The 26,055-nt window shown below is 36.3% G+C and overlaps 1 protein-coding gene across 3 annotated transcripts in view; it reads right to left on the bottom strand.

Annotated features, from left to right (window-relative positions):
• Nucleotides 1–445: 445 nt before the first annotated feature.
• The window catches only part of bdl (borderless), an 89,362-nt gene continuing 63,752 nt past the window's right edge, over nt 446–26,055 (bottom strand). For 2 of the 3 annotated variants that reach the window (XM_085960521.1, XM_085960520.1), the window contains exons 3-10: nt 22,675–22,900; nt 17,554–17,835; nt 14,717–14,907; nt 10,498–10,713; nt 8,776–9,010; nt 4,813–5,019; nt 3,323–3,550; nt 446–1,923 (exon numbers count right to left, since the gene is read on the bottom strand). In XM_085960521.1, the coding sequence (XP_085816647.1) occupies nt 1,679–1,923; nt 3,323–3,550; nt 4,813–5,019; nt 8,776–9,010; nt 10,498–10,713; nt 14,717–14,907; nt 17,554–17,835; nt 22,675–22,900 (1,830 nt within the window). In that variant the 3' untranslated portion in view covers nt 446–1,678. Of the gene's footprint in view, nt 1,924–3,322; nt 3,551–4,812; nt 5,020–8,739; nt 9,011–10,497; nt 10,714–14,716; nt 14,908–17,553; nt 17,836–22,674; nt 22,901–26,055 lie in introns of all 3 variants that reach the window. The other variant, XM_085960519.1, reaches the window with a different exon arrangement.

Raw genomic sequence — 26,055 nt, 5'->3', positions numbered from 1 at the left:
ACTTGTCGACGAGTCTCTGGCAACCAAGTAAACAGCAACCACGAGTAGAGTTGGGTTTCGGGAATTTTCCGACGGAAATTCTCGAGAAATTTTCGAAATTTTCCATCCCGAATCTCGAGAATAGAAATTTTTAACATTTCGGGAAATCCCGGATCTCGAGAATCTTTTCTCGGGATTCGGGATTTCTTTATTATCAAATATTAATAATTTAAAAAACGATTTTCTATATGAAAAAAGTGGACAGAAAACACAAAACGTTCAAAGACTGATTGGGGTATTTAACACAATTAAGCCAACGTCGACTCAAAATGAGCGCAATTTTTGCAACATCATGGAAATTTGTATCTCAAAAGCGTACGCGATTGTCAGACGCAGCGATTCACAGTCTGTGTTTTTTGAAATTCAATTTTAATAAGTACTTAATTTTTTTAATTATTTCTGTTTTCCTACTTCTATTTCGTTTGTCTTCTTACATAAATTAAAAAAAATATATTTTTTTGGAATTTGTCTGCTTTTACATTGACTTTAGGATTTTTACAGGTTTTTTTTTTAATTTACCGATATCTCGAGAATTCCCGAGAATTCTTTTCTGGAAATCCCGAATCTCGAGATTGAGATTTTCTCGGGAAATACCCAACTCTAACCACGAGGCATAAGAAAGCAAATCAGCATTTACGCACGTGGTTGAGGCGACCAGTCACACTTTCTGGTTGTTGGCAACCATGTTTGCCGGAGACCTGTCGACGGTGCGTAAGGGGCCTATTGGTAGGTACAGACCGAAATCGATATACGTCATTAAAATCAGTCAGTGAAAACAATCAATAAATACGAAAATAATAACAGATATCTATGAGTAAATTACCTGCTGGTTTATATTTCGTAATAACAGTGAAGATTAGGTATACATATAGTGAAACATCGTGAGTATTGTAGTCTACTAGTTACTGAAGAGAATTCTCATCTCGAGAATTCGCGAGACATTAATAATAGTCCTTAATTTTTGTTAGAATATTTTTCATGAAATCGTTTATGAGATTTTCGAGATTTAAAAATATTTGACCATTGAATTAAATAAACAAAATTCTTTTATTAGAAAAACTTTCACATTTTGCTTTGTAGATTCTTGATTTGTCGAGAGCGAAATATTCCGAAATTCTCGTATTTTTTAATCTTCAGAATCAAAAAATGTCGATAAATTACAACCTTCATGTGGCATGGCCTGAAGACTACCAGAGATTCTTGGAGGTGTCACGTGGTGTTCTTATAATTTATCCAATGAAGCGGATAAAAAAGGAAGTAAAGAAAAACTATATTTATATCCTTTATATTAGAATATTTTATGCCTACCACAAAAATAACGAAGGAGCTCAAATCAAGAATTTTTTTATCAATACTAGATATTATCTAGGTATCTTTCATAAACACATTTTAATCTACTACTATTTGGTTAGACGGTTAACGAATCAAGCCAGCTGTTCGGTCCAGCAGGAAACAGCTGACAAATTGCCAGTTGTTTCTGATAAGCGACTGGCTGTATGTAGTCACTTTGGAATAAGTTTCCTACATACGGTTAATGAAACTATAATTGATTTTATTGATTGCTGCATTGACTGATTGATGGTATAACTGATGGTGACGAATTTAAATGAATAATATCATCACACGATTCACTCGTCACTTATCCGGCGCCATTTCCTTTTGATCCAGACTCTTGCCTCAGCTTGGCAGTCTTGTGTCTCCAGAACCAGAGAGCTGCTCCTCCAAGTACTAGAAGAAGAAGAACGGCCACTCCTGCCACGGCCGCTCTGATGGCTCCGTATGCCGGAACCCGCAGCCAAATCATTTCTGATGCGGCCTGGCTGTCGTTCATTGCTATCGCGAATACTTGCAACTGGTAGACCTCATCGTCTTCAAGGTTTTTAACTGAAACAAGACAAAATAATATTATTTTCAATTTATTTATTTAACCGTATTATTTATACCAGTGATCTCCAAACTCAATAAGGATGTGAGCTACTTTCAGAAATAGTAATTGTCTGGTGAGCTACATACACCTTTTTTATAATTTTCATTTTTCGTCCTTCATCGTAGCATTGATAATTTTTTTTAAAAGCCTTTTTATTTCTTACAAACAAAAGTAAATGACAGTTAAATGACTATATCTAATAAATATATATATAAACTATGAATATATCTATTATGTATATATTATCTACTTATTTTCTAGTTTATATAATATTAATTATTATCATTTTTTTATATTTTTTTTTAATACATAATATATATATATATATATATATATATATAAGATAATGTTAATAAATTGAACAATGGTATGTAATTAGTTTGTTTGGTTTGTAAGAACCCCTCTTCGGGTGAAGGCCTCCTCCAAAGTGTTAATCTCTGGCCTCTCCGGTTTCTTTCTCCATACCCGTTTGATTTCGTAGCTAAGTATTCGTCTTGTCTGGGTTGGCCTATTTTTGGATTTAGGTCGCCCATTATTGTAAAAGTTTTATGTGCTTGGTTAATAGCTTTGTTTACATTTGTATAAAAAGTATCAATTTCTTCTTCTTTCGCTATTTCTGTGGGTGCGTATAATACTTGTATGATAGATAATTCGTTTCCTTGTATTTTTAAATTCAATAGTGCTACTCTATCTGTTATACCTATGAAGTTTTCTATGTTGTTCTCTTGAGTTTTTATGTATTAAGAATCCGACGCTATACTTTCCAGGTGTAAGTCCTATGTGACATAGAATATGATTGTCATATTCCTCTATCTTTGTTCCTTGACGTCTCACTTCAGATATTCCGATTATGACGGTTTTTTTTAATCTTTTAATGTCTAAGCGTTCGTAAGATGACAGTGATCTTATAGTGTAGGTTAGTATGTAGAGCTTGGTTAGTGAGATAGATGTAAGGTTTGTTAGCGTCGTTGTATTTTTCTATGGAGAGTTTTGGTCGTGATCTTCCTCGGTGACCGGCCGTATTGGAAGATGGTTTTTGCTTTTTGTTCGTGTTTCGAAGTATGTTCATGTATGAGATCTTCGTGGGAGTGGTGGGTTGGTTGCTATGTGTTCTTGTCTTTGTTGTCTTGGTTGTTTGTTATAGTGTTGGTATTTTTGTTGACTAAGAAGTTTAGCATACCCGGCTTAGGGGCTCCTTCTGATAAGCTACTTGATCTTCGAAACGATGTCTGTGGTTGGAGCGTTTTGTTCTTTTTGGTGGCTTGAATGTTTCTATCGTTCTGTGGTAGGGGGTTATTTTCAGGTGATGTAGGGAGTGGGGGAGCAATGTTACAGTTTATATGAATATGCACTCACTCAAAAAGTACAGGTTCTTCGTCTCTGCGGCGGCAACCAGCCTCTCGTCCGGACCTCGGGACCACCGCACCACGTAGATGCGGACCTGGTCCTCTCCGTTTTCCGGTGGGGACCACTCCAGCAAGTGACCCTCAGCTGTCAGTCGGACTACCAAGTCCTTGGGCTGGCTCATATGAGATAATGCTCCTAGTTCTTCGCGCTTTTCTTGAGTTATGTCATCCCTATTACCTGAAACACAATCATATTACAGATATGATTTTCATTGATAGCATTTAAGTACCTAATTAAGTGAAATTGTATATTTAATTGAAAAACGTAAGTTATATTATTTTACAGTGACGAAGCGTACGTTATTGTAGAGGGCAGGTTTTTATTTGAGCATAAATGCGTGATGTCTTTTTTAATTTTGGAAAATCCATTTTTGTCTATTATTTTATCGAGCTAAAATATTGGATCCAATCATAATTAAATTTGATAAAATAAAAAGGATTTCCAGTTATACGTCATACACGTTTTTATTTTCTATAAAAATCGACATTTTTTTTTAAATAAATATATAAAATATCAAAATTACGAAGTAGTCAAAATTATTTACCGTAGAGACATTACAGAAAACGTAATAAACTAAATTTTAATAATAAACATGACCATAAAATATTACAATATTACACCCACGATGGCCGCGGCCTATAGCGTCGTGGGTCCCAGGTTAGAGTCCTAGGTCTGGCATGTGCACATATTGTTTTTCAATTTGTGTATGAATCAGAGTATGGACCTAATAGGTTCCATCCATTAGGACATCCATTTCTTGTAAAAACAAAAGGCGACCGATATGATCTTATTAGGATCGAACATGAGTCGTGATAAAATATTATGTAATAAGATCTGACTTTAATGAATTCATGTTTTATAATATTTTTTTTTTAATTCTAAAATTATCCTTGACTAAAAATTAGATACGTATCTATTAATTAATATAATTTAAGTCGTACACTATCAAAACAAATGCGCTAATCGAAAGCTTAGTACTTTCCCACTATGTGCATCAGCGCATCTGTTCTATACACAAGACTGCAATCGGCCGCTACGGCAGCTATCTAGGGTAGGTTTGTTTCGATGTATTAGCACTTATTGTATTACCATAAGTTAGCCGTCTAAACAGTCAAAACTGAAAAAAATTAACACAGCCAAAAGAGATGCTGTTAAAACATAGCATAAATTAATTACAACTAACTTATTGTAATTGTTACAAGAGGTGCTAATACTTCGATACAAACCTACATTAAGTTTGATAATAATATGTATCATTTTATCACTTTAGCGGTTGTTGTAGTCGTAGCTGCCGAAAGCAGTCTTGTGCTGATAGATAAAGACTTTATCTATCAGCGCATATGACAAAATCAGCATGCCCTCTATTCACACCAACAAAATATGTTCACTGTAGGTGGGTATAATGGATACGAGTACATAAAATAAATTAAATCTCTCACCCCTAGTCCAAGTTTTGATCGGTTTACTGAAAATAGCATCTCCTTCTTTATCCTGCCTGAGAACTCTGATCTCATACTCTCGGCCCGGCTTCAGATAACTGATGGTGGCTTCGGAAGCTCGAGAAGACGCGACTCTCATGGATCGCCACTCGTCCACTTCCACTGGTTTATACCAAACCACGTACTCCATCTGAGGCCGAGCTAAACCTGAAATTTATAATAAAAACAAATTCAACGGATACCAATTAATAATATATTGGTGTGTTCGCCTTCGACCGTGTAATATGGACGTGTCGATGGATGAAATTCGGTTAGATATCAGTGGCAAAGGGAGGAGATAGGCTGTTAAAATCCACCATAAATAGTGCACACTTAACTTTGTCAGTCATACGTATTTGTTTTCATTGAAATAAGAGCACAATTTACAGATGGTGCTGGTTAGTTTTTAAAATTCAATTAAACCCTGCAAAAACTAAGCCATAATAGATAATAGTTAAATTCTATATATAACATATCTAAAATTATGCAATTAAAAAAAATTAACTAAAATTAGGAAGATCGAGAAGGATGGAAAGTCTTGGTCGCTCAAAGGATTGCGAAATTCAAATGTGGCCACGATCCTCAGCTATGAGTGCACGACCAAGAAGAGATGCAATTAAATCATACATAACTTTCAATATTTTAGAGACAGAATAATATTTCGTATCTACGAGTATTATAGTTTAGTTTACACAGGGCTAAATGAATTTAAAAAAAATAAACCAACAGTGTGTGTAATCCAATGAAAACAAATAAATATGAATGAAAAAGTGTGTACAATTTTGTCGTATCGCCCAAAATATACCAAAACTATTATGATTTGATTAGGCAGGGTTTAATTGATTTTTAAAAACTAACAAATAAAATCCGTAAATTGTAGTCATAGTTCAATAAATACGAATACGTATGAATAACAAAGTTTACTGTACACTATTTATGTGCGGATCTTAACAACCTACCTCCACCCTTCGCTACTAATTGATAATACCTATACAATGTATTGATCAATGCCCGCAAATATTGTGTAGAATTTAAACAATCATAATGGGATTGTAGAACTACCTACACAACTATAAATTATATTTGGACGCTTTGATATATTGTAAATAGGATTGGTAGGTAGTTGAGATTGAATCTAATCCATGGTCGTGATGGTTGTTCGAGTTGGGGAGCTGACATTATGATTTATTTATTGAACTATAGGTAGGTACTGTCTTTGACAGAGAACACATTATGTAATTTTAAAATAATTACAAGATAAAAAGAACTTTTTATATACCTACACGTTTTTAAATTTTCTGTTGAATCATATAAACTTGACAATTCTATGTATTAATAAAACCTTTTTATTGTACTTGATAGCAATACTGAATAAATATTATAGAATACAGACATGTCATTTTGACATTTAGTATTGATTTCCATAGTAACGCACGTATATATTAATAATTTAGTTGCTAGGACCCACTTAGCAACCAATAATAGTGAGTAGTAAATATTACTTTTAACGAGTTTTTTCCGAAACAGAAAAAACAGAATTAACTGAAAATGAATTCAATTCTGCTTAAAGATGGCCAAAAGTATTTAAAAAATGCATTCCCGTCGTGTTCTGATGTATTCTAAAAGTTTCAAATGTCTAGCTCAGGGTTTTCCAAACTATGTTCCGCCGAACCTGAATAGGTGTTCCGCGACCATTTGGAAAGGTTTTATACACTGCAACACATTTAAAGATCTTCTACTAACTAGAAGTAAAATTAGTAAAACTAAAATATTTAAAGAATCTACTTCATATTGAAAGGCGAGTGATGATCAATCTCCACTGATGTTTATGACGTCAAGTATCTAGATAGGTCATGGCTCCCACAAGGTGGGGGCTGACAGGTCTCTAGCCTGGGGGTTTGGGCTTACGGAAGGCCAGGCGTGAGAGATCGACCAGCCAAGTGAAATAAACACACATCACAAACATGCACTAATATTAAAAAAATATCGCCAAACATACTAATATTTGATTATTCTCGATATTTGACATGTGCATCAACATAAAAGTGGGTGTATTAAAAATACAAAAAAACGCTAAAAATACCCTTAATTTTACCTCGAACACCATTTGGAATATGCAACTGTAGATCGTCACGTTGCCTTTAACCTTAGCGATAAATACTTTTATGCATTGAGGCTACATCACAATAGAAGAATACTTTCTTCAACATCTTCGGTAGGTATTGATATTATATTCAACGTAATATGCATTGTTACATAAATGTAAACTGGACAAATTTATGAATTAATCAAAATGCGAATGTCGTCTATGCTCCGGCTAGACGGCAGCGACTTGCCTGCGCGTTATAGTTTGTGGGAAAAATACGGAACACTTTTACAGCGTTTTACGTTTTGCGCGAGCTACAGTTTTCCCGTCCATACACACGAGCTTCCCGATACAAACCGGTTTGCGCAGGTAAGCTTATGGTAAAGCATGAGCGTCTAGCCGGCGCTTAACATAAATTTAAAAAAAAAGTACTAAGTACCTAATTTATTAGGCAGTTTTGGTTTTAGAAAGATCCATTCGATAGATTACATTATTTTAAGAAAATATAACATACTATGATATTTCATTTTCTCAGCTTTGCTAAATGTCGCTTCATATATGAATACATAACGCTATTTACTGTCGAACAAGAACTTTTTGTCCACGTGTTAAAACTGTGAACTAACAAGCGCCTCCTGTTTAGTCAATCGCATTTCTGATTTCAAATGAGGAACGCCCCATAATTTATGATTTCATTTTACGCGTCCGTTGTCTACAAATCTATAAATTTACGTATTTTGATGCTTTTTATAATAAAAATATGTCTAAAACGATCAGAAATGATATTAAAACCATTATTTCTTACTCAACTTTTTGTTTATTTCGAAGAAGAAAAGGAGTCGTAGGTTAAAAGAGAGCCGATACATTATTTAAGCACGCGTTGCCGCCATGACAGGTACGTCACTGAGAATTCTTATATATGCGACTACAGCGACTTTCGATTATTGACGAGATCTCGTTTTCGGACAATGATTTGAGTTTCCCCATCCCCACCCGCCTTGTATATGCAGCCGCGGTTTGTGCACGGTCGCCTTCGTAGTTCTTTGATTTTGTTGTTTTTTGAAGCAAAATTATAGACCCCATCTTCAGATGAGACAACTAAGACCAACACACTGGGTAAACCAGTTCCTGACCAGCCATGGTGACTTCGCAGCCAAGCTGCATGGTTTTCGTTTGATAGGACATGGGCCGGAATGCACATGTGGTCACGACCATCAAGACGCTGAACTCGTCCTCTGTGACACGGGACCGATTGGCCACGCCGACTTGATATCAACCAAGGCCAACTTTGATGCATTTGAAAAATTTTCTGCGTCATATGGAGGACAAAATAATTCCGATCCCTCCTTAGATTCATCACTTTAAACTCCTGACTCCTCTGTTTCGGCAGAGTTTCAGTACATGGGTACAGAGGATATCTCATGTCATTAAAGATAAATGACGGCAGAGCAAGTCAAGATTTTTTTTATTTTCTAAAACTCTTTCTTTAAGCACTAAGGTGCATGGTTGCTACATCAGTCCCGTGCAGCATCGCTTCGGGAGAAGGAAGTGTGGCACTAAAATATTTTCATTCTGACACGTTTATAGCGTCATGGAAGGCGGCCGTGCACTAACCGCGGCTGCATATACATGGCAGGTGAAGATGGGAAACTCAAATTATTGAAACCCCATCTCCACAAAAAACTCTAGTGTTTCCGCTAGATATAAATACCTACAGCAAGTAGAATAATTTAGAATTGAATTTAAAGGGTGCAATAGTTTAGTGCGATAGACTTGAAGGGCGCAAGGCAGTGAGTACTCACTCCCCCAACGTTGCGGATTAGTAAATGATATCGTACTGGAAGCGGGCGCCCAGCGGACGGTGATGGAGTCGTTTGTGGCGGAAGCCATCACGTTGTAGGGGGCCCGCGGTGGGAGACCGTCGATCACCAGCTCCGTCTCGTGATGCAAAGTGGCTGCTTCGTTCGTTATGGAACATCGGTAAAAACCGCGGTCAGATTCCGATATATTTTCCAGGGTTAGATTGCCGCCGTGCTGTTTATGGCGATCTTCTGGTAAGGCTGAACCATCTTTCTGGAAGAAGAAACTAAATTTAGAGATGATTTAAAGAAACAATAAAATTGTTGGGTCCTTGCTTTGTTAATGCGCATTATTCTATTTGAATTCATTATAATATGTCAAGTCAATATCATCTGATGGGTCTAGGACGATTTGGCGCCGGAACAACTGGACCCCACGCAATTCGAAAATAAATAGACGTTAGGTACCAACTTTTAAAAATATATTTAAGTAATATTATGCTTTAAGTAGGTATATTTAAATTATTATATTATAATTTAATAGTTGTTGAGAATTTAAATATGCACACGTAAATAAAGATTTAATCATGCATATGTTTAAGTTCCAACGAAAAAAGTGAGAAAAGAGAAAAAAGAAAATGCCTTTCCTACTTCATTCTAAGCTTTTTCCGCAATATCTTTACGGGAATATTCTGTCAGCTTGTAATTATACAGACAAGAGTATTTCTCAACATCTGCAACATATTATAAATTAAAACTTGGTTCGCTCATCTTTAACTTTTGACGTATATTGTTATTAATTCATGTTCAGTTCAGTTCAGTGCTACCAATTTTGGTTAGAAAATATGATTTTTCATCAAATCTACTGACACTGGTACCACTGTTTTATGGGTGACTGGAAACTGAGAGACTGGCATGTCGTATTGGAGAGACTGGTTTCGGTCGTGCACGTTTTGAAACTGAGAGATTCGAGTCTTGCCGTCAGCGAGCCACCATTGAAATACATTAGCTAGATACTAGAGTTTCAGTCTCGTCTTGTTTGGGTATTCACGTGAGCGGATGGCCTTCGTATAATTGTGTGTTCACCACTATTATAATCATCTTTGAATTTTTCCTCATGTATTGAACAGTGACGTCCCGTGGGGGTAGGCAGATTGAGCGTCGCTTGGGGGCGGCAGTTACTCGAAGGGCGGCAAATCGAGGAGAATCTTTTGGTATATCGCTCATGAGAAAGCAATACCTCGTATGCCACATGACACTTTTTGTGGATGAGATGAAAAAATATCTATATTCTCTATGATTCCATCAAATTTATCACGTATATTTCGTATTCTACTATTAATCTTAATAGTGATAAACAAAAAATTAAGAATTTTTATGCTTTGATAGTGACTAGAAAGAGTTTTCTTCATCTCGTGTTTTGTGGGATACGAGGTATTGTTTTCTCATAAGCGATACATAGAAATAGCTACCTAAACTGAGTACTAAATAACGAAAATATCTTTCATTTAAAAAAATCCAGCTCACTGGTTGGAAACAAAATGCATTAATTAACATAAAACGTTTAACAGAGCTGTATTTTTTTGTCGGGTTCATGATGTCTAGTTTACTTCCGTTTCCCTTCGACGTCCTTGGTGACCAGAAACGACATAAGCACGGATGATAAAAAATATTTTATACAAAAATGGGGCGGCATTTTGTCTAGGGACGTCACTGGTATTGAACGTGTCCAAAATGAAAACTAATTATTAATCTACACACCTTACTCCAAACTATTATTGGCCTGTTGACTCCGTCGCTTGTAGCGTCGCATGGAAGAGTCACACTCTCTCCCAACTTCTTCAGGTAGATGTTGAGCGGCGTGAGACTGAAAACAGGCGGTCTTCTCACGAACACTGTCACCGGGGGAGAAAGACCACCTGTGCCGAGTTTGTTGAACGGTTCGCATTTATAATGACCTGCGTAGCTTTCGTCTACCTGAAAGAAATAAAATATTTATTACTATTATAATTCCTTATAAGCAATATTCCCAGTCAGTGGCGGCCGGTGATTTTTTGGAATGTAATTTTTGAGGGTGCGCTGGAAACTTACTTTATTGAAAAATAAAATCAATTCGGCGTTGTTTTTGATTTGACGAAACGTTATTGACGATTAGATGCGAGTTAATTAAATCTTTATTGGATTAGTTTTAAGAAACGATTGTATCTCTTATAGTAGATAAATACCTCTTACTTTTAACGGAAGCCATGTTATTCTATGTAAGTACATTAGGTATCTTTACCAATTTGTACACTATATGAATAATGATTATTATGAAACTGAACTTTGTGAAATAGAATTAAGATTTATAAGCTTATCACTAGAATTCATGAATTAATAATTTTCTATATTATAAATAACCGACATCATTTCGCGTTTAGTCAACACACAGAGTACACATAAATCAAAATATCTTACCGACATTGTGTTTCTTACCGATTTTAAATTTAGAAAATAATGAATTCTATTGTTTTTAGTTTTACAGACATTTTACATACGAGATTGCTAAATATGATACTAAACATAATTTGACCGTGAACAGTAAACTACAGCGTCTATAATAACAAACCATAATTCAATACTGTAATTGCTCTCTACTCAGACCAATATGATGTCATTTTACCCGGTCGGCGCACGATATTCTGGAACTTACGCATAGCGAAAACTATAATCACGGTTTTAGTTCATACTAAGCTTTGGGTTCATTTTAATAAGTAAACTAAATATATTGCCCGGGCGCAAATGATTTCAGCGAGGATGACGTATACATTGCATAGTGACTGTATTATCGCCTATTGACAATATGGGCACATCGGTTTATGGTTTGCATTACAATAAGTGAGCGATAATATAAACTATGATTTACGATGTTGAACAATGTTTCATAGCAATGCAAGCAGTGCAGTGCACTTGTATGATGTTAGACCAGCCGCCGCTGATCCCAGTAAGGTGTGCGTGCGCACCTACTTTAATGTGTCCGCACACCATCCCCCGCACAGTCCTCACACAAAAATATTGTAAAAGAAAGTTTCCTTTGCCAGATTTTAGTTTTGCTCGAATGCACGAAACCATCACATGCACAATTCTTGGACTCATTTCTTTGAAGGCAAAGGTCAAATTCGACTAACGCGAGCACGCAAGTGAAATTATAATATTGAACAAAAAACACCCAACATACAAATATATAGATTTAATATAAATAAAAAAAACGTTCTGCAAGTTTATTATTTAATATAAGTACTTATTTATTTTTATCAACGAATACTTTTTTCTTTTATTTCTTTAGTTCCCAAATTATCGTTAGTGTTGTTAATATATAAAATCACTGAAATTAATAAATACCTTAAAAATATAAGTTTTAATGAAAAATTGTACTAAACTGAAAAAAAAATCGTTTTTTTTTTAACGGTAATGTTCAAACACGCGCGTTAACACTGGAAAATGCCAATAGAAATAGCGTATTTCAAAAACTACCTTATTCTTAGGTCAATAATTATTATAAAACCATCATTATTCGTAGGATGTTTATCACATTCAAATTGTCAAAAACATTGCTTATAATCAGTATCTTTAGAATTATCTTCAAATGTGTTAATCGTGCCCATTTTAGCATAATAAAATTCCTAATTCTTGTCAAATTGGGGATCACAGAGATTATAAAATATAATTTTATTATGTAAATATTTCACTATATAATGTTAACATTATTTTACTAATGGTTTTATAAATGCGTTTAAAATTAATAAATCTAAAAAATCTTAAAACCACTGCACATGGATGTACTGAAATATGACTATATTCTAAAACATTAGATCGAGAGGTTTGAAAGAATACTATATAATGTAATAAAAATACTTTATGCAGTCATCAAATGTTTCAAATAAATATAAATGATAATAAGGCTTCAAAATTATATAAATAGACTAGCTGACCCGGCAAACGTTGTTCTGCCATATAAATTATTTCTAGTGAATATTTTGGTTTTTAAATAAAAAATAACGAATGTATTGTAAGTGTGTGGGGATGGGATATATGACAGAAAGAGGAATGGAGCGCTGTAGACGATGACCGCCGATAAAAACACCAACCATTCATTTTCTCAATTCAAAATGAGTAATGATGTTCATCATGAATGAATTACTTGTGGCGGGATCTCGTTGTTTAATGCTTATGCAATATCCGTCTTGTCCCTTCCAAAAAATTAGCAGATATTGGAGAGCGTCGTATGAACGGTGTGTGTGAGCGATGTACTCCAAATTATTTTTTCTTCTTCGAATCATAATTTCTCACGTCAATATGCGGTCGCCAACTATGATTCCAGCAACGTCGTCAACAGCAGGCGAATCGAATTGACGCACGTGCTCTCCAGATGGTGTTTTATCAGGATCGATGACAATAGCGTGATTGTCACTTTACAAATCGTGCATGTGTGATTTGAAGAATTTCAATAATTTATTGTGCTCATTCAATAGGGCGTCCAGTTCGCCGACGATGCGCCTGGCATTAGACGAATTGAGGTTATTGTAGCCGCAACGTGCATTCACACGATTGATGTCTTCACCGCCCATGAAGTAGATTTGTAAAAAATTATGTGGTTTGTTTGGCATTGGCAGCAATGAGCCTACTTTGTGGTACACTTGGCCTTTGATTTTGAACGTTGAATGGAATTGTTGACTATTGCCGCAGTATTGTGAACTATTTCTGTTGCTCCGAACGAAGTCATTTGGAAGCATGAATTGAATGTGCGAATGGAGTTCAGGAACAGGTTTGAATCAGGAACCGTGCCGATGAGCAAGCCGTTCAATGGTTCTGGTGGTGTCTCAATTTCTGGTAGTTGCACTTTTCCTGATGCGCAAAACATCCCGGCTGACTCATGTTTGAATTTTAGCGCATGACAATGGGGACATTCTTTGTCCATAGCACAAATCAGCACTTTCGGATGAGCGGAATATTCAATATCTGGCTCGTACTCGAATGCGAGACGAAGGAACGAAGCGGATGTAAATGCTTGATGTACTTGTTGGCGTTGTCGGTCATTTGCTCTGCGTGTGTTAACAACGAACCGGCGCGCTTGGCTCCGTTCCAATTGTCGTTGTTGATTTCGTTCAGCTCGTGCCTCTTGTGATTAAGATGCACGCAATTGCAACATGCTCACACGCACATTTTCGTTATCTTGTTGGATTTGATGGTCTGTTCTTTCTACTCTACTATTTCGCATGTTTGTTGCTTTATTCGTTCGACAGCCCAAATGGTCCCCCTTGCGTCTTGCTGGCATTGTGCACTGTAATACACGCACACAAATAGATATATTAAAATAAATCGTACAAAATTTTGCACGCACTGCGTTGTGATATGCCGAATGAAATGTCAAAATGACGCGACGCTTCTCTTGAATTCTTCTCGGACGTAGCGCCATCTGTCATTCGACAACATAAATAATTTCGTTCTGTTTGAAATACGAACGACGGTTAAATTTGTTCATACAAAAATACTAAAATCGCGATTAAAAAATGGGAGGGTAGGAGTAGGAGGGTGAAAATTTGGGGTTATAGGTATTTTTTGATGCCAAATAAAAAAAATACAAAAAAAATTGTGAAAAAAATAAAAGAATTTTTTTTCTGGATAGGTATACCCTAATCACCTAGCGGTATGAAATATACTCATACCTAACAAATATACATGAAAAAATTCATAAAAATCGGTCGAGCCGTTTCGGAGGAGTGCGACCACAAACACCGTGACACGAGATTTTTATATATATAGAGATTATCTACAACGTTTAAGGAATGCCCAGGGTTATGCTCTGAAAATACCATACAACCTCCATTTTCACCTACGATGGGCATGTGGGCCCTTAAGCAGGAGAATTATTCTTCACATGCTTCCTCCACCTCAATGGTACTCATTAGATATCATAACATAAAATAAAGTTTAAAATTACCTTCTCAAAATATAGACTGCCATTTTGGTGTTGGTAAGCTCCACGCACGTTGTGAGGGTCAAAAAGAAATCCGTCTTTCTCCCACCGCATGTTGGTCATCGGAGGATTGGCTTTGAAGTGGCAGTCCAGCATGGCGGGTAGACCATACGCCAGATGTATTTCAGGCTTCATGTAGATGACCTTTGCTTTGTCTTTGAAAAATAATCAAATCATGTAAAACCAACTTTATTTCACGAGCCATTTTTGTTTTTCCCGAATCCCAGGATGTAAAATTTCCATTTCTCGGACTTCAGACAATTTTTAGTACTTATTAAAACTTGGTTTACTTTAGATTTGACATAATATCATAGCATTAGGCGGCTCTCGTGGTGCAGTGGGTAAGGCGCTGGCCTTCCACCCGAGAGTTCTGGGCTCGATTCCCGGTCATGACAAAAACATTTTTATGTGTTTTTCTCAAAGCCTGTGTGTTTGTGATTGTTCAAAATTACTAACAACCACCTTGTACGAAAAAGCAAGGACATGGTTATTAATAATTCTATAAAAAAAAATATCATAGCATTATAGCTTTCCGATATGGTTACATGTAAATTGTATCTAAAACATTTCACCGTGACAGAGTTCGCCGTGAGCTTTCTATCGGAAAGAGATTATACTAAACGGTCTCCAATTTTATTAGATTCAATTTGAACATTAATTCAATTTTCATAGCTGATTTTGGCAAAATTCATGAATTCAAGAATGAAAACCTAACCTAACCTAAGAAATAGTCCAGTATATCGGCTATTTTCAAAATTTGTATGCTGCTGGCTTCCTGTGAAGTGTAAACTGACAAGAACCATGTTTTATTTAAACCGAATTTAGACCAAGCGAGCAAACATTTGTTCTTCCCCCACTCCAGCAAAATTCACTTGATTTAAACGCTTTTTTGAGCAAGCATAATAATTTCGCTGGAGTGGGGAAAGAACAAACGTTAGCTCACTTGGTCTGAATGCGGCCTTGACTTGAATTTTATGTCAGTACTATAAGAGTACTGAAAGAGGTTGGACGGTCTTTAATACACGCCCATATATTTCCGATACAACATTTCACGATGAAGTGTCATACGGCGAACTGTATGCGTACAAATTTCCGGACACGTTCCGATGTATATAACATTAGAGTGTTATACCTATAGGTTAGTTTTGGTAAGTGATTCCTAAAGAGGGTGCAATTATCCCCTGGAGGACTGGTTGTCGATTAGCTCTAGAATGCCCTCTAGAGAGTTGTCTAAAAAGATATCGTCATCGGCGTAGTCCAGGTAGAGCTTCACCGTAGGGATGACAGCTATGCATGGCCCCCACGAGGGGGGGGGGGGGCTGACAGGGCTCTAGCCTAGGGGCCCGGGCTCAGGAAGGGCCCGGCGTGACGAGTCGACCGATAAGTGAGATAAACACAGACAAATTTGCTCTAATAGTAAAAAAAGTCAGTCATTCAGTTTAGTTCAATAATTATTAATGATTGAAATATTTGATTGTATGATGCAATTTTAACTGTGCCTATACTCGACAACTCCATAATTCAAATGGATGTACATATTAAAAATACAAAAAATCCCTAAAAGTACACCTTAATTTCACCGCATACAGTATACACCATGGAAAACGCTACTGTAGCGTGTTACACTGCTTTTACCCTTAGCGATAGGTAGGGGGCTCCGCCAAACATCCTCGCCTGGGGGCACGCTTTAGGATGTGGGGGCCATGCAGCTATGCCTCGGTTATGTGGAACTGAGTTTTGTTGTGTGAAGTCAAAATGAATAATTAAAAAATGGAGCGAGCACACAGCCCTGCCTGACTCCGGTCGTGACCGCGAACCATTCTGTGACAATATCACCAACACTGACACAGCATTCGCTATTGTCATGCAGTAATGCATCTCATACGCTTCAAGTATCCTCCGAAAAGAAAGGAAACCTATCGCATTTAAATTGTTTTCCATCAACAAGTATCATTTTATGTAGGTAACATACATAATTTTGAAAACACTTCTGAGAAAATATACTTATGATAACCAATGAAAAAATCTTTTTGAAAAAAATAAGACACTCCGCAGGATCGAACCTGCATCTCTCGAGTCTCGCGCCCACGCACATTGACCACAATGCTAAAGGAGTCATACTTAATTACGACAATTTTTAACTAATGGTTTTTAATACTCACTGAAGCGCTTTCTAAATTGAGCTACATTGGCGATCGGCTTTTGTATTTTAAATCAAAGTAGGTATTACTTTTAATTATTAACCTACGTCACGGATCACTCCAAGACTTTTTGTTGTAACTTACTTGAACTTGCTAATAATTTTTAATTAACTATTTTTTTATTAAACGAATAATTCACAAGATTTAAGAATGTAATGTTCTAATTATTATTTACTGTTTTCCAAATTATGTAAGTATGTTCAAAAATTAGAATGTTACATTTTTAAATCTTATAAATAATTATTTGTTGAATAAAAAAAAAGATATTTGACCATTTTATGTTTTTTAAGGGGTGATACGTCCTGCTGTACGAAGCCAAGATTGTTCGTAACGTTTTTTTAACCATGCCCTTGCTTTTTCGTACAAGGTGATTTGTTAGTAATTTGAAGAATCACAAACACATAGGATTTGAGAAAATTACATAATATATTGTGTCCTAACCGGGTCGAACCCAGAGCTCCCGGATGGAAGGCCAGCGCTTTACGCACTGCACCATGAGAACCGCCTAATAATGATTTTATTATTTTTCTATTTGAGTAGGCTGAGATTCCCATTTAATTGTGGAAGCAATTATGATGATGAAAATAAGAAGATACTTACATTGCACATTTAAATATGCATCGGCAACCTGCCTATCATTGGTAGCATTATTGACAATTTCACATGTGTACCAGCCGAGATCTCTCATGTCAGCGTTAGCGATGATCAGCGTCCCATTAACAGAAATTCTAGCACGGTTGCTGAGTTCTAGTGACCCGATGGCAGTGTTGTCTTTGTACCACTTGATGAAAATACCAGGCTGCTTTGTAACACACGGAAGGTGGACTTCGACGTTTTCCATGACTGTCTGATTTGCCGGTGGGATGACAATTAGAGTATTCCCTGCACATAAAATAACAGTTAGGTACCTTTGATTAATAATTTAAAACAAAGTGTCCCTTTCCTCACCTTATCTGAATAACGGCTGTACGGTTATTATCCGTGGCTCTATCCGACTGACTTTCTCTTAGGTATGCTTACATTCTTTCGACCATGTCCGATCCTAATAGGATCATAATTTCGGCCTCCACAGAGTGGAGGTTTGTATTGACAGATTTTGTTTTTACGAAAAATGGATGTCAGCCACTTGCTGAACCTATTAGGTCCATACTCTGACTCATACACAAATTGAAAAACAATATGTGTACTTGTCAGACCCAGGATTCAAACCTGAGACCCACGACGCAATAGGTCAACGCTTAAGCCGCGCGGCCATCGTGCTAGCTTAAATTTTATTTAGCTACATATTTTTTCCGACTTATACGCGTAAATGGAAACTCTGCCATTCTTGGTGGTGTTAGTTTGTGTGTCTCTGATAATTATCTTAGGAGGAATCGAAGGCATCCGTTGTTTGTTCTCCCAAGGTGCAGATCAATACCTCTATGTGCAGAACTAACCTGCCATTAGTGATGCCAATTGGGAGGGAAATACTCATGCTTAATGAAATCTCTTCGGAAATTGATATATTCTACTCGCGTGAGGGTGCATTTAGGTGGACGTTGTTTTATAAGTTTTTTAAGATATGGTCTATCAATAGTTCACTCTGTGTGCTTCCATCTACTTTTATTTATGTTAATTTATTTCTTTTCTTATTGTATTTCTTATTTTATTACTTATTGTATTATTAACTCACATTGCTCTGTATTTATATTTCAAAAATAATAAAATTGTTAACACTTATTTTATGTCATGTCGTGAACGTTTTAAATTTATAATTTGTTATGTTCATTAATTATGTAAAATAAATAAATTTGAATTTCAACAGTTCAACAGATAGCTGGTAAAGAAAACATGTTCTAATATTAATACTATCGACCGAAGGTACTTGATGGAATGTGAATTTAAATTCTAATGGATTTAAGTTTTGTACTATTCCATTTGAGTCGTTTTTTGCGACCCGGGTTTCGCCTTTCGACATCTTCAAGCACAGTGTACAATCACCAAAAGGCAAATAAACATTGACAACGAATACTGTTAACTCTAACTTATATAACAAATCAATACAATAAAGTAGGTTAAAACTCCATTATCTACGTATCATGTCAAGGGTCACAATAAAAAAATACAACGAACAAATTATGAATAGTTGAAGACGTGTTTGTAAAAAAAACCCTCTATATTATCAACAATAAAATAATACACTCGATAAGTGTATAATAAATCGTCAAAACCAAATAGATGATTATTGATTAGTCATCATCATCAGCCGGGGTCAATCCACTGCTGGATGAAGGCCTCCCCAAGCTTTCTCCAACTCTCTCGGTCCTATGTCGTGGAGTACTCGAGATCATTTGCAACTTGTTGCTCGCTTTTCGTACTCCTACGCAGCTTCATAAGATCCAACGTTTCCTTTGAAAGTTTGCTTACTCGTTCAACCACAGCAGCAACTGTCTCTTCCGAAGATTCTATAATGATTTTTGTTACTGCCTCGGTGTTTTGTAGGGAGATGGGGTCATTTTCAGTTTGGAAAGCCGCTAGCCTGTTCTCCAGTTCTTGTTGGAATTCGACTCTGCTTCTCAAGCCTCTGCGGACTCTGGGCTTCTGCATCAGTTTGGATCTCTCACGTTTGATGTTAAATCGTATTTTACACCTTACCATTCGGTGGTCGCTGCCAGTATTAAATTTGTTAATGACTGTGCAGTCTAGAAAAATATCCTTCCTGTCGGTGAGGATGTAGTGGATTCCGCTGGTTCGTTTTGCTGGGCTTCGCCATGTCCATTTTCGAGAAGGCTTCTTTTTGAAGAATGAGTTCATGATGTAGAGATTGTGGTTTTCCGCAAACTCCACTAACATGTCTCCTCGGCCATCCCTGGTGCCATGTCCGAAGTGCCCGACCGCTACATCATCCTGGTGTTGAGATCCGATTCGTGCATTAAAGTCTCCCATGATGATAATGAAGTGACATTTCCGTTTCTTTTTCAACGTACTGATTTCTTCATATAGCTCCTCCACTTTTTCATCAGGTGAGTTTTGAGTGGGCGCATAAACTTGCAAAAGCAGAATCTGGTATCTTTTGCTGAGCTGAAGTGTTAAACTTGCTACTCTATCTGAGGAGAAATCAAATTCAACTATGCGATCTTTCCAGAGTCTGTGGATTAAAAATCCGACACCGCTTGTGCGTCCGATCTTAGTCCCATTATAACAGAGTACATGTCCGCTGTGGAGATTGACGATATCGTCTCCTTGTCGTCTTACCTCGCTGAGCCCGACAACATCCCAATGGATTTTTTCGAGTTCTTCTTCGAGCTCTAGAAGTTTGGCACTGCTGGATAATGTTCTCGCGTTATAGGTGGCAATGGTCATCGGTAGGCAGCCGTTACCGTCTTTCCGGTGATTCTTAGCACCCTCTGCCTTTCCTTGCTGATTGCTGCCGTGATCAGTGTCAGGTTGGCCTCCGGAGAATGAGGGCCGAGATTTTTGTTTATGTTCCATGGGGGTATTTAGACATAACACACCACGCTGTCCAAACGGGTTGGTGTGTGGTTTTCTGTCTGGGTTTTCCTTCCCGTAGCCAAGGGGTCTCTCGTTTTAAGGCGCCAGAGTTTTGCCTTTCACCCTTCTCTATTAGCTACAGATGAGTTATACTGTCACAAGACACACCACATCTGCATTGCCCAGGGGACGCTGCGTGGAGGCTAGAGATAGGATTTGTTGGCCATCTGTAGAGTAGCGTCTCAACATTTTATAGAAATGTACCTATTTGCATTAGTGCATGTCATTGAGGCCCTAGCCAACCATTTGCCCGCCCTATTGATTAGTAATTAATTATAAATTAATAATAATAATAAAATAATTATAAATACTACACTCAAGAGATATAAAATCGTCCATTCTGGGAACAATGGCAACGCATTGGGAATTAATGGAATTTTATTGTTTATGATTAGTAATTAATTATAAACAATAAAATTCCATTAATTCCCAATGCGTTGCCATTGTTCCCAGAATGGACGATTTTACATCTCTTGAGTGTAGTATTTTTAAATTACTAATGAATGATAAATCATGTTCTAATTATTCAGTTGGTGTTGTTTTCTAACGAGTTTTGAACACAAATTTCAGTCCAAATCTCTACCATGAAATAGCGTCCATCTAACCCACCCTCACGCAAGTGGAATATATCAAAACCCGAAGCAATTTGGTTGAACATAGTTATCGCCCTCCTAATTGGCATTACCAGTGGCAGGTTGGTTCTGCACCTTGGGAGAATAAACAACTGATGCTCTCTATTTTTATAAGATAGTTATCAGGGACACACAAGACAGATCAACACTGCCCAGAATGGCAGAGTTCTCATTAATTTATACCTCGTATAAGTCGAATAATATATATATATATATATATATATATACCTACTTGTATTTTAGAAGCCCTAAAATGGTTAATAGCCAATATCCAGTTGCGAGCAAAATTCTTTGTAAAATTCCCAATATTTACTTCACCATGCTCCCATGTAAAAAATTAACTAATTTTGGAGGGAATAATCTGAATGTTTGATGAGAGTTGAACTATTGTCGAAAGTTTTCCCCAGTCGAAAGGTCTCTAAGTAGGTGTATGATCAAACCCAAACTTAATACTGGTCAGATTATTTTAATGGATTAATCTAGACCTGAGGGTCAGTGTATTGTATGTCCAAAAAGGACACTTTCGGATAAACTTAATCTAAGATTTTTCAGTCGTCTGGCGTCCATGGCCTTTCGGATTTTTGGATACTATCCATGGCTTTCTCTTAGGTATGCTTACATACTAAATGCCAGAAGATATCAATATTTGGCCACGTATTTTTTTCGACCGTTTAAAAAAAATCGGTTAGGTACATGTTCAAACACGCGCGTTAACATCATTTTACTCCCTACTTCAATTATAGTTTGTCAATTTATGGCTACGGCCGTATGTTGTAGCTTAATCACTGGGGAATGCCAAAAGAAATGGCGTATTTCAAAAAAACACTACCTTATTCTTAGGTCAATAATTATTACAAAGCAATCATTATTCGTAGGATGTTTATCACACTTGAGTGGTGAAAGATATAGCTTATAATTAGTATTTTTAGAGGTATCTTCAAATGTGTTAATCTTGCCCATTTTTTGAATAATAAAATGCCTAATTCTTGTCAAATTTGGGATCACAAAGATTATCAATATAATTTTTAATCGTAAATATTTCACTATAATAATGTCGACATAAATTATACTAATGGTTTATAAATGCGTTTAAAAATCAATAAATGTAAAAATCTTAACACCACTTCACATGAATGTACTGAAATATGACTATATTCTAAAACATCTAATGTTTCGAATAGAGGTTTAAAAGAATACTATTTTATGTAATAAAAATACTTTATGAGTCATCAAATGTTTAAAATAAATATAAAGGATAATAAGGCTTCAAAATTATACAAATAGATTATCTACAACGTTTAAGGAATGTCCAGGATCATGCTTTGAAAATGCAATAAAAGCTCCATTTCGACCTACGCTGAGCATGTCCCCCATTAATATAACTTCGACCGGTAATATTAATATAAGTTTTATTAGGTTTAGTTAGACTAAGGTCAGTTGCAGATTAGCTGAAAAATGCGGTTGATAACGACAAGAAAAAACATATTTGTACCTATATTTGAAAAAAAAACAACCTGGGTTTGCGGGTAGTGTAATTGTATTTTAATTAATTACCTACCATCGATTTCAAGGTGGAATAGTGTCCCATTATTCCTTGTGATTGGTGATCTGTTAGGGAAGTATACTCTGCACTCGAACCACCCAGCGTCAGACTCCCTGATGGCTGTCAGGTTGATGGATCCTCGCCCAAAGCCTCGTGGTGTATTCTCCACAGGGACGACGCGACCAGTATAGTCAGGAGCTATAAACGGCTCGCCGTCGAAAAGAGAGTAGATGAGATGTCCCTGAAAAGAAACAAAGTATACATATGTATTTAAAATCGTTGAAATATCGCCCATCCAGAACAAAACAACCATAAGTGCTAAAATTGTGATTTCCTGTTTTAAATGCAAAAATTTCCGTAGGATTCACATAATTATAGTGTAAAAACACCACTACTGTTAGTCACTCCGATTCATTTTTGATGCTTTTAACATTTAACAAATTTAAAATATTTACAATGAAAAAACAACACATGTCGCGGTATGTTCTTTTTTCACTCAAGTCAATGGGTAATGTTGAGTGCAAATGAACCATAAGTGCAGTTGCGTTGTTTTTAGTGTATGAAGTAACTGTTACGCGGGAAAAATCGCGCACAATATCTAACTGTCGGTTGGTTAGTGCCAGAGAAAAATGGTGTCCAGAGGACGATACATGGTATAACTTTTGGTAAACAGCATGTAACCATTTCTGGTAAGATCATTGCAACTAAGTGTGTCAAAGGCACTTGCAATGATAATTGTAAACTAAAATCATACAAAAAACTTCCCCCAGATATAAAATCGGCCATAAGGGAGCATATAAATTCATTTCCGCATGTAGATTCTCACTACACAAGGGCTAACACTTCCAAGTGATTCTTGGATGGAAGTTTAACGCTAGCAGAAATGTATAGGATGTATAAGCAAAGAGCTGAAAACCGTGTCATTGCAAAGCATTGGAGTTATGCAATAATATTTAACGAGGAATTTAAGCTGTCATTTTTCTTACCGAAGAAAGATCAGTGCACACTCTGTGAAGGGTTTAAAAATGCTGACACTGATAAGCAAAAGAAGTTGGAAAATGAGTTTCAAACTCATTTACAAAATAAGCAAATGGCTGGTGATGAAAAATCCTTTGACATCATTGCCGCCAAGTCTGTGGATTCAATAGTACCTAGCATGCTTCTATCTACAAGCCGTTCCCTGTGATGATGTAACGGCGTTTTACTATAAAAGAAAATTAAATTGTTTTAATTTTACAATATTTAATATAATTAACAAAAAAGGTGAATGCCATTTTTGGAATGAAGCTTTGGCTAATAGAGATGCCAATGAAATTAGTTCTTGCGTTTGGATGTACCTAAATGAAAATAGTACCTACTGGCAAAGACATAATTTTCTATTCTGACAAGTGCACTGGTCAGAATAAGAATAAAGCAATTGCCAGCATGTATCTATATGCTGTAGGAAACTTGGACATAACGACTATTACCCACGAATACTTGGTTGTGGGTCACATACAAAACGAGGGTGATTCTATGTATTCCACTATTGAGCAACAGAAAAAGGGGCATCTGAAATGTGGTCCAATTTATATTCCGGCCCAATATACTCCTTAAAAGAATGGCAACCCATACACTGTCCATGAGCTGTCGACCTCTTCATTCTTCAACTTTTTCACGATATCGACTGCTATGGGGACTAATTTTAATGTGAATACAGATGGTTATAAAGTTTTATGGAAGGATATTAAAGTGATCCAAGTGAGAAAGGAAGTACCTACCTTTTACAATTTTTTTTTATAAATTAAATTATGCCGAACAAAATTTTAAAGCCATCGACATACGAACGCACAGAAGTCGGCGGTCGACAATGGAGCCAATTTTAGTTGCTGCATACGATAATCCACTTAAACTGTCAGCAGCAAAACTTTGGATTTGTGCAAGTTTAACCTAATCACAAACATGTACCATAGTTAGTATGATAGTCTTGCGGCAGAGCGACCATTCCCTGTTAATGATGACAGAGAACATGATGATGATGAATAAGACTCACTTGCTAATCTGAGCCACTCCGATGCCATTTACTAATCGTGAGTCTACAGACTCACCATTACTCAGAATCACAAAATTGTTAGAGGAACTCTTTTTATTTGAATTTGTTATGTAAATTGGTTATTTACATTTAGAATATTATAAAAAAAAATATTACATACATTAACATATTTTTTGTTATAGCATTTAAGTCATTCCAATGTATATTTTGTTATAAAAATAAACACAACCTCTCAGTGTAAATATTTTCCATTGCAACACAAATGCATAAAATTGTAGATCATTACCAAAATGTCTAGTGTAAAAAGACCACAAGTGCTAAAATAAGGCTTTAAAAACATATTTTCAGATTTTTTTGCTGAAAGTAGTTTCAAGCACATTATTTTACTGGGAAAACAAAAAAAAAATATCTTCATACCTGAGATAATTGATATGAAAAGATTATTTTAAATGGTTGAAAAACTTCAATTGCGATTTTCTCGAAACTATGAATTAGCAGTTATGGTTGTTTTGTTCTGGATGGGCGATATATCTAACTTACTCTATGGCAACATCTTCTTGGCTACGTGTTAAAACTGTGAACTAACATGCTCCTCCCATTTTTAACCGCATTTCCATTATAAACTGACAAGCTCCTCCCATTTAGTCGACAACAGCGCCTTCCTTCATGTAGCCAAGAAGATGTTGTCGTACAATAATGCATACAATTCCAACGAAGTTAAATATCAAAGAACGTAATGCATAATCATACGTGGGCGTGTATGTTTAAAAATTAGATGGCTAATTTAGGCTGCCGAAATCGGTAATGGCAAAAAAAAAGCAAACAAATTATATTTATTTTTACATATAGTAAATTAATTGAATTAGCATTTACTTGGTAGAATTCCATTTTACGAGAAATGAAAATATATATAACATTAAATTCTACAGGTTTATTAAAAAAAAGCTTTGTCGATAGATTGTCGATTGACATTATTAATCAATTAAAATATTATTAATATAATTGTGTTAATCATGTGCTTAAATTATATTTAATAGTGGCGACGAATCTTCTTCTTCCACGGCACTACATTCCGGGGTGGGATTTGGCCTCCTCCACAACCGCTCTCCAGTCACTCCGGTCTCTCGCCACACTTCTCCAGTTACCGGGTCTTCCTATATGAAGCCAGTCCACTTCTACGGCGTCAGCCCATCTCCTTCTAGGACGGCCTCTGGGTCTCGGTCATGATCCTTGGCGCTCTAACTTCAGGCATTCTCTCCACATGTCCCGCCCATCGTAGTCTTTGGCACTTACAGTATCTTATGATTGTTTGCTGTTCAATCAGCTCTTCCAACTCGTGGTTCATTTTTATTCTGTAGTTCCTA

The sequence above is a fragment of the Rhyacophila brunnea genome, unplaced genomic scaffold (genome assembly GCF_057557595.1).
Source record: "Rhyacophila brunnea isolate RB1 unplaced genomic scaffold, BYU_Rbru_1.0 scaffold_11, whole genome shotgun sequence".
Classification (NCBI taxonomy): domain Eukaryota; kingdom Metazoa; phylum Arthropoda; class Insecta; order Trichoptera; family Rhyacophilidae; genus Rhyacophila; species Rhyacophila brunnea.
Note: the sequence above shows the minus strand (reverse complement) of the source record. Positions and strands in the feature narration are given on the sequence as shown.